The 10098-nt window shown below is 53.2% G+C and overlaps 1 protein-coding gene across 2 annotated transcripts in view; it reads left to right on the top strand.

Moving 5' to 3' along the window:
- The first annotated feature begins 5462 nt into the window (after nt 1-5462).
- rbm20 (RNA binding motif protein 20) overlaps nt 5463-10098 on the top strand; it is a 131085-nt gene continuing 126449 nt past the window's right edge. The window contains exon 1 of one of the 2 annotated variants that reach the window (XM_031905606.1): nt 5463-5541. In XM_031905606.1, coding sequence (XP_031761466.1) covers nt 5501-5541 — 41 coding nt within the window. In that variant the 5' untranslated portion in view covers nt 5463-5500. Of the gene's footprint in view, nt 5542-6032; nt 6183-10098 lie in introns of those variants that run through there. The other variant, XM_031905605.1, reaches the window with a different exon arrangement.

Below are 10098 nucleotides of genomic sequence, written 5' to 3'. Positions count from 1 at the left end.
CCCCTCTGTCTGGGCAGGGTCCCTCTGTGTCTCCCCATTCTGTATGTGCCCCCCCTCTGTCTGGGCTATAGGTATAAAGGTTGGATTCATTGCATTTATATGGGCCGGTACCGAACCCACTGAGCCCAACTGCAACTCCTCCTCATTCCTCTCCCGCCTTATCTTCCCAACCCACTTGTACCCCTGTTTGGCCTTACCCCCCCCCCATCCTCCCCCCCCCCCATTTGTCTCTCTACTCCCCGAACCCCCTTTCCTTCCCCTCTCTCCTTCTGTCTCTCATCCCCTCTCCTTTCCTTTTCTATTCCCCCCCCCCCAACTGTTTGGCCTTACTCCCCCCCATCCTCCCTCTTCTCCCCCCTTCTATATTTCCCCTCTCCCCCCATTTGTCTCTCTACTCCCCGAACCCCCTTTCCCTTCCCCTCTCTCCTTCTGTCTCTCATCCCCTCTCCTTTCCTTTTCTATTCCCCCCCCAACTGTTTGGAATTACTCCCCCCCATCCTCCCTCTTCTCCCCCCTTCTATATTTCCCCTCTCCCCCATTTGTCTCTCTACTCCCCGAACCCCCTTTCCCTTCCCCTCTCTCCTTCTGTCTCTCATCCCCTCTCCTTTCCTTTTCTATTCCCCCCCCCCAACTGTTTGGCCTTACTCCCCCCCCATCCTCCCCCCTTCTATATTTCCCCTCTCCCCCCATTTGTCTCTCTACTCCCCGAACCCCCTTTCCCTTCCCCTCTCTCCTTCTGTCTCTCATCCCCTCTCCTTTCCTTTTCTATTCCCCCCCCAACTGTTTGGCCTTACTCCCCCCATCCTCCCTCTTCTCCCCCTTCTATATTTCCCCTCTCCCCCCATTTGTCTCTCTACTCCCCGAACCCCCTTTCCCTTCCCCTCTCTCCTTCTGTCTCTCATCCCCTCTCCTTTCCTTTTCTATTCCCCCCCAACTGTTTGGCCTTACTCCCCCCCATCCTCCCTCTTCTCCCCCTTCTATATTTCCCCTCTCCCCCCATTTGTCTCTCTACTCCCCGAACCCCCTTTCCCTTCCCCTCTCTCCTTCTGTCTCTCATCCCCTCTCCTTTCCTTTTCTATTCCCCCCCCAACTGTTTGGCCTTACTCCCCCCCATCCTCCCTCTTCTCCCCCCTTCTATATTTCCCCTCTCCCCCCATTTGTCTCTCTACTCCCCGAACCCCCTTTCCCTTCCCCTCTCTCCTTCTGTCTCTGACCCCCATTTGAAAGCTGCAAAGAGGCAGAAGGCGGCAAATAATTCAAAAACTATAAAAAATAAACAATGAAGACCAACTGCAAAGTTGCTAGAAATAGGATGTTTTATAACATATTAAAAGATCATTTAAAGGTGACCCTCCCCTTTATGTTTAAAGTAATTGACATGTAGGTGTGTAGGTGAGTGGCTGCAGTACCACTTCTCCCCAGTATCGGGCAGCAGCAATGTCTCCCCCAGGGCTAAAGAAGAGCAGCGCCACCCTCTGCTTTGTGCCCTGGGAGGGGGGGGGGTATGGGAGTTATGGGGGATATGGATATATGGGGGGAATGGGGTATATGGGGGATACGTGGATTATGGGGGATACGGGGGATATGGGGGGGATAGGGGAGTTATGGGACTTGCGGATGAAGCAGAATAACTTCTGAATGAAGCATCTCCCAGAAATGGCCGCCGGAGTTTAATGGCTGGAAGGGATCCCCCTGTATCAGTTCCATAACAAATGTGATCCCCCCCCCGGGAGTCGCACTTATGGGTTAAATCGTGTTTCTCACTTCACAGGATTCTAAAATAGAGGGGAAAGTCCCAGAGAGAGAGCCCGGCCCTGGGATTCTCGGCTAAAGATTAAAAGATATTTTTTCATGACTCTATAAACCCCCCTTGGTTACCCCAATCCATTGTTTGTTTCCCATAGTAACGCATAGTTACGTACCCCCCCCGGTGCTGCCTCGGATGCACGGACCGGCCCGGCTGGACATGTAATGATGCTAAGTAACAGCAATTAGTGGGTTGGTGTATGAAACAATAATATCCCCAGGGAACAGACGGGGGGCAGTTTATGCTGCTGAATTCCATTAAAGGGTTAACTTTTACTATGTTACAGACTGTACTATTCCTAGCAACTTTGCAATGGGTTTTCATTATTTATTTTTTACAGTTTTGGAATTATTTCCCTTTCTCTTCTGACTCTTTGCAGCTTTCAAATGGGGGTCACTGACCCCGGCAGCCAAACCCTATTGCTCTGTGAGGCTCCAGTTTTATTGTTCCTTTGTATTATTCACCTTTATATTTCATCCCTCTCTCATTCACATTCCTGTCTCTCGTTTGACCTACTGCCTAGTTGCTAGAGTGAACAAGACCCTAGCAACTAGATAGCTGCTGAAATACCAAACAGGAGAGCTACTGAACATAAAGCTAAATAACTAATAACAGTTCAACTCAATGGGAATTATTTGCCCCCCCCCCCCCCAGGCTCAAGGTTCTGGGAGTTTTCCTTTATGGCAGATGAATGGTCTCCATTGTGACGTCACTTTTTTGAAAACAACAATAAAACACCCAGAGAAATAAACACTGACAGTTGCACCCGCAGGGCGTCTGCGTCTCACTCCTGACTCTGTGTCATTCGATACCCAATGGGGCGCTTATATGATGCTTCCGAGCAGCTGCGGAAACTGCAGGGTTCTTTTCCCCACAGGTTACTGGTTCCCACTGCACGTGTACGGCACATCCATATGTACTCACAGCAACTGTCACTCACAGGGAGGCATACAGTCTCAAATGAGTCAGCCAATCAGGAGCGTAATATCAGCCCGAGTGTAGGAGGGGCTTCTTGCTCCAAGCCCTGAGGCAAAAAATGGTTAATACTGTGACACAAGCTCTGTTTTTATAGAACCCCTAAAGGCAGAAATGTTTGTAATTCTCCCCCTAACTGCCCCCAGGCTGGGCCCCCTTAGCCCATAACAAGGTTACAGATATATAGAAACATTGGGGTAACAGTCACCCCGCTATAGTTCCAGGGGTACCCAGGGCACAAATAAGCACTCACCCCAAATCCCCCCCTAACTGGCCTTCAGGCTGGGCCCCCTTAGCCCATAACAAGGTTACAGATATATAGAAACATTGGGGTAACAGTCACCCCGCTATAGTTCCAGGGGTACCCAGGGCACAAATAAGCCCCCAAATCCCCCCCTAACTGGCCTTCAGGCTGGGCCCCCTTAGCCCATAACAAGGTTACAGATATATAGAAACATTGGGGTAACAGTCACCCCGCTATAGTTCCAGGGGTACCCAGGGCACAAATAAGCCCCCAAATCCCCCCCTAACTGGCCTTCAGGCTGGGCCCCCTTAGCCCATAACAAGGTTACAGATATATAGAAACATTGGGGTAACAGTCACCCCGCTATAGTTCCAGGGGTACCCAGGGCACAAATAAGCCCCCAAATCCCCCCCTAACTGGCCTTCAGGCTGGGCCCCCTTAACCATAACAAGGTTACAGATATATAGAAACATTGGGTAACAGTCACCCCGCTATAGTTCCAGGGGTACCCAGGGCACAAATAAGCCCCCAAATCCCCCCCTAACTGGCCTTCAGGCTGGGCCCCCTTAGCCCATAACAAGGTTACAGATATATAGAAACATTGGGGTAACAGTCACCCCGCTATAGTTCCAGGGGTACCCAGGGCACAAATAAGCACTCACCCCAAATCCCCCCCTAACTGGCCTTCAGGCTGGGCCCCCTTAGCCCATAACAAGGTTACAGATATATAGAAACATTGGGGTAACAGTCACCCCGCTATAGTTCCAGGGGTACCCAGGGCACAAATAAGCCCCCAAATCCCCCCCTAACTGGCCTTCAGGCTGGGCCCCCTTAGCCCATAACAAGGTTACAGATATATAGAAACATTGGGGTAACAGTCACCCCGCTATACTTCCAGGGGTACCCAGGGCACAAATAACAGGGGGCAGAGTGAGGGGAAGGGGCACAGGGGGGCACAGGGGGGCAGATGCCAACACGCTGAGGGGCAGAGTCCCAGCCGGTACAGAGAGCGGAGCTGCTGACCCTGGAATGAGGCTACTGGTTTAGGAATTCAGGGCCGGCCACCAAGTGAAACCTGACTCGGCACAGAGAGAGGTGCAAGCCCCCTGGCACAGGGAGAGGTGCAAGCCCCCTGGCACAGAGAGAGGTGCCAATGTCTGGGGGGGGGCAAATAAGGCGGAGGGGGAGGTGGGAAAGGGTTAAGCTCACTGAAGAGCAAAGTCTGGTGACCCTAAAAAAGTCTGAAAAAGTTGCGAGAGTTGAACTGGAAAGAGTTAAATGCACATTGGCAAAGGGATCAAGGGGATCATTTACAGGTGCAGGTTTGAATTGGCTCCAGTGAGTTCCCCACAGGAACCAATCAGCAATCAGCTCTGCAACATATCATTAGTTTGTAGTCGCTTCAGACTTTTAACCCTTTCCATTCCAGTTTGCATCATTTGTGCATTTTTAGACTTTTCCAATCCATGTGACACTGAAAAATAAAGGCGAGTCGCACCGTGTCGCAAAACTGCACCTTTCCCATAGAAGCCTTAGTCCGTGCTTGGGGGCAGCCCCCATACTGGCCTGGGGCAGCTCTACTGACACTTGCCCCCTTGTGCCCCATTTGCCCCCCCCCCTGAGTTTATTCCCTCCATTCCCGGTACCTGAGTGTTCCGATTGCTCCAGTTCTCCTACCGAACTCAGACCGGGCCTGTCCAGCCAGCAGTGCTGTAATGGGACCGAACCTTCTCTGCCATATAACTGATACCGTTAGTAACTCATTGTGTTTAACTGATACTTACCGGGGGGGGGGGGTTAATTGTCGGACTCCCAGTTGGGAAAATGCGCAACAATGTAGTGAGGCATCGCGTTTGATAAATTTGGCCGGGCCTGCCATTAATATCCATGGGGCCCATACTGTACGTTACCGGGGCCCTTTGCCCCCCCCCCCCAATATATGGGTAATTAACGCTTTATTTTACTATATTTCCTATAATACAGACTGCAATAAAGGCAGTTAGGGGGGCAGGTAATGTTATAGGGGGGTCTCTGTTCCAGTAGCACAGGGTGGGGGTAAGATGTTCTGAGGGCAGTTGAAGTGCTAGATCAAGGGCAGTTACCAGGGGTAGAGGGGTGGGGCGGTAGGTACCAGTTCATGCCGTGGGGCAGAAAGCAGGAGGCAGTTCTTGTAGGAGACAAATGTAGGGGCAGTTTGTGCAGAAGGAATGGTTTCTGCACTGGGCCCCCAATAACAATACAATGGGGCAATATCAGATGTAGCGGGGTATAAAGGGGCACATTCTGGCATTTGCTACGGCGCTGAGATAGAAAATAAACTTGGGGGGGGGGGGGAGAAAGGGCAGTTCCAGGCCCAGTACCGACCCAGCCCCAATGCCAGAGATACCGGACTCAGCCAAATGGGCCCGAATATTGGTTGCGGATAATATTGTGGCCAATCGGACGCCGGATTGGAGCTGATCGTTCGCAAACAGATGTGGGAGTGGCCAAAGGGTGAACTTTATTATTCTTCAAAGTAAGTACCCCCACACCCCGATACTGTACCCCCGTTTGTTTTCTGCCCAATGGACTTTACGAAGGGCTAGTTCTACTACATCATCGCTTGTCCCCATTGGTTGGGATTGGGGCAATTATGGGCAAGTAATAATGGTGTCGGCTCTGGTCGGGGATGAGGAGTTGAACTACGAATGATTCTGATTGGCTGGGGCCCAGTTATATGGGGGGAATGAGTTTCCGATGGATGTTGCTATTTATGAGTTAATTATTCTATTAAATGTCACTTTAACTTATGTACAAACATCATGTGACAGCGCTGCTTGTGTGCGATCTGCATCGATAAATGAGGGGTGAGTATTGTGCGACAAATGATCAGTGAGGGTTATTGTCGCCTTTAGGGAAGGATGGGGCAGCCCCATGTGTCCCGTTATTTGTACTTCGTATAGTGCAGGGGCAGTAGGAGGGGTCGGAGGCAGGGGGGGGGGAGGACCCTGGGTTTGTTATGACAGACCCCCTCCCTCACTGGCCGGGAGTGGATGTGAGTTGCAGGAGTCGGGGGAGTCGCCGCTACTGATCGCTCCTGGCCGCTATGAGTCAGGCTCTGGAACCCCGAGAAGCGGAGCAGCCCGGGGGGAACCCCCACCCTCCCATGGCTCACAAGTAAGGCCGGGGCTAATGGGAGGGGGCACTGAGTAACGGGGCAGAAACTTGGGGCTGTTTGCTGGACATGTGGGCAGAATAACCTTTATAGGACTTTGCTTCACTCTAAGCACATAGTGGGTGCTATTGGGTGCCGGCACAATGCTAGGGTGCTGTCTGGGTGCTGCTCCCCGCATTTGTTCCCTCTGGGTATGATCTGAGGGTCCTGGGACCCCTAAGCGAGTAAGAGCTTGAGTGTGACCCCCATGGCTCTGTATAGGGGGGTCTCTTACCCTGGGTATGTGGGTGTGTGTGTAATTGTGCAGGAAAGAAGGATTTAACCCCCTGTGTATAGTGTATAAGGATCTCTGCGCCTTCTCACTATTACTTCCAGCAGCCGCTTGGTGTTGGGGGATTCTGGGAGTTGTAGTTGAGTAACAAAAGTTAAATGATAGATAAGACCCCCACCCCTATGGGCAACTTTGGGGTCTGTGTGTGAATTTTACCTTCTTTATTTATTGAGGCCTCCTTGGTACCATGTGTTTCACCTCCAGTGGCCCCTATATATTTCTGGGGCCCCCCAGCAGCGGAAGGATCTACTTTCACCCCTATATACATTGTATATCCCCCCCCCCCCCATGTACAATTTGTATTAATGTTTAGCCCTGTGTATAGTGTGTGTGTCTCGCCTCCCAGGATGTGCATGTTGTGTACATGTACCGGGCCCAAGCACACGTATGTGCAGGGGGTCTCTAATGTGTGCTGCATGGGTGCGCTTAGCGTGTGCAGTAAATGCGCTGTGGGCTCCCACCCACAATACACTGCGCAATTTTCCGTGTTGCACTTTTTTTATGCGAAAGGATGTGATTGGTGCATCTGCGTCTGTTTGATCCGTGTGTATAAAGTGTGACGAGTGAGTGTCTGTGCCCAGGGGCCCCCATGTGTATAGTGTGAGGCAACACCCCCAGGGGCCCCCATGTGTATAGTGTGAGGCAACACCCCCAGGGGCCCCCATGTGTATAGTGTGAGGCAACACCCCCAGGGGCCCCCATGTGTATAGTGCAAGGCAACACCCCCAGGGGCCCCCATGTGTATAGTGCAAGGCAACACCCCCAGGGGCCCCCATGTGTATAGTGCAAGGCAACACCCCCAGGGGCCCCCCATGTGTATAGTGCAAGGGCAACACCCCCAGGGCCCCCATGGGTATAGTGTGGCAACACCCCCAGGGGCCCCCATGTGTATAGTGTGAGCAACACCCCCAGGGGCCCCCATGTGTATAGTGTGAGGCAACACCCCCAGGGGCCCCCATGTGTATAGTGCGAGGCAACACCCCCAGGGGCCCCCATGTGTATAGTGTGAGGCAACACCCCCAGGGGCCCCCATGTGTATAGTGCAAGGCAACACCCCCAGGGGCCCCCATGTGTATAGTGTGAGGCAACACCCCCAGGGGCCCCCATGTGTATAGTGTGAGGCAACACCCCCAGGGGCCCCATGTGTATAGTGTGAGGCAACACCCCCAGGGGCCCCATGTGTATAGTGTGAGGCAACACCCCCAGGGCCCCCATGTGTATAGTGCGAGGCAACACCCCCAGGGGCCCCATGTGTATAGTGTGAGGCAACACCCCCGGGCCCCCATGTGTATAGTGTGAGGCAACACCCCCAGGGGCCCCATGTGTATAGTGTGAGGCAACACCCCCAGGGGCCCCATGTGTATAGTGTGAGGCAACACCCCCAGGGCCCCATGTGTATAGTGTGAGGCAACACCCCCAGGGGCCCCCATGTGTATAGTGTGAGGCAACACCCCAGGGGCCCCCATGTGTATAGTGTGAGGCAACACCCCCAGGCCCCCATGTGTATAGTGTGAGGCAACACCCCCAGGGGCCCCCATGTGTATAGTGTGAGGCAACACCCCCAGGGGCCCCCATGTGTATAGTGTGAGGCAACACCCCCAGGGGCCCCCATGTGTATAGTGTGAGGCAACACCCCCAGGGACCCCCATGTGTATAGTGTGAGGCAACACCCCAGGGCCCCATGTGTATAGTGTGAGGCAACACCCCCAGGGACCCCATGTGTATAGTGTGAGGCAACACCCCCAGGGACCTCCATGTGTATAGTGTGAGGCAACACCCCCAGGGGCCCCATGTGTATAGTGTGAGGCAACACCCCCAGGGACCCCCATGTGTATAGTGTGAGGCAACACCCCCAGGGGCCCCATGTGTATAGTGTGAGGCAACATCCCCAGGGGCCCCCATGTGTATAGTGTGTGTATGTTGCCAGGGACCCCCATGTGTATAGTGTGAGGCAACACCCCCAGGGACCCCCATGTGTATAGTGTGAGGCAACACCCCCAGGGACCCCCATGTGTATAGTGTGAGGCAACACCCCCAGGGGCCCCCATGTGTATAACGTGTGTATGTTGCTAGGGACCCCCATGTGTATAGTGTGAGGCAACACCCCCAGGGGCCCCCATGTGTATAATGTGTGTATGTTGCTAGGGACCCCCATGTGTAATGGCCTCTGGTTGTACCTGCCTATTGGGTGGGCTGAGGGTGCAGATGTGGGTGCTTGAGTTAAGGAATTATCAGTGTTGTTAGTGAGTTTGCGCTGCGGTTGTAACAATCCAGTTATCCGCACAGGGATTTGTTGCGCTGGTTCTGATCCATGTAATGACATGTTGTGGGTCAGTTTGTGGCGCAGCTGCAGTGGCAAATGGCATGTGGGGCAAATGAGATGTACTGAGGCCAGAACTGGGGCTAATATTAATGCCCCGGGGTGCGGAGGAGACGCTCACTGTCCGACAGGTAAACAGCGTCTGTGCAGTTGGTCACGGGGCCACAAGCAGTAGTTGTGTATGAAGCCTCACACCACTGAGCCCCCCAGCCCGGCGCCGCCACTCACTGGGCCCCCCAGCCCGGCGCCGCCACTCACTGGGCCCCCCAGCCCGGCGCCGCCACTCACTGGGCCCCCCAGCCCGGCGCCGCCACTCACTGGGCCCCCCAGCCCGGCGCCGCCACTCACTGGGCCCCCCAGCCCGGCGCCGCCACTCACTGGGACACACGTGTTTATGTGTGTCTATATGTGTGTATTTGTGTGCGTGTGTAAGTATATATATGTGTGTGTATGTGTGTGTGTGTACGGGGGAGTTATGTAACACACACACAGGCATGTGGGGCTGATTATCTCACTCACTTGCCCAGGAATTCTGGGTAATAGAGCCCTGTACTGTATATCTAAGGGTTAAACGGGGCTAATGGGATATTGGGGCGAGTGCCTGTTTCGCAGGGAACACGTTTGGCTCGTTGTTTTTTCATTTATTTTACCACACACACACACAACCCTTACACACTGTGTGTAACTAATATAAAGTACCGGGGGGCTGATTTACTAACATAGATGCTAAATTGCACCAGTGCGGTTATTAATAGCAGCCAATCGGCAATTCTTGTTGGGGAGAAAACAAAAGCAAAGAGCTGATTGGTTGCAATGGGTGCTGCGCCGGCCTGTCTGTGGCTGTACTGAGGCTGGAGTGTGGGGGTGCAGTTGCTATACGGGGGGGGGCAGTTACATATATAATTATCCCTGTGCCGTATATAAACCAATTAACCCAAATACCCCGGAATGGGCAGCGTCGGGCCCCTGTGTGTATCAGCAAATGTGTCACTGCTGCCTGCGACTCTGACTCCATCCCTATCATGTCAGTGTTAACCCCCCCCAGATAACTCTGTTACCCCCCTGTGGGGCAGATACCGGGACGGGGGCTTTGTGGTTATTGTCTGTATCAGTCGCTCTTTGCTGTTACAATAATAAATTCCTTTACTTTCCTGGGATTTCTGTGCCCCTTAAACTCACAGAACGTCTCTCCCCTCGCACCCCAATTCCCCCCCCCTTTCTCTGTCCCTATTGTGGGAAAGTGTAAGCTTTTGGGGCAAGCCCCTCG

Source organism: Xenopus tropicalis, chromosome 7 (assembly GCF_000004195.4).
Source record: "Xenopus tropicalis strain Nigerian chromosome 7, UCB_Xtro_10.0, whole genome shotgun sequence".
Lineage (NCBI taxonomy): Eukaryota > Metazoa > Chordata > Amphibia > Anura > Pipidae > Xenopus > Xenopus tropicalis.
Note: the sequence above shows the minus strand (reverse complement) of the source record. Positions and strands in the feature narration are given on the sequence as shown.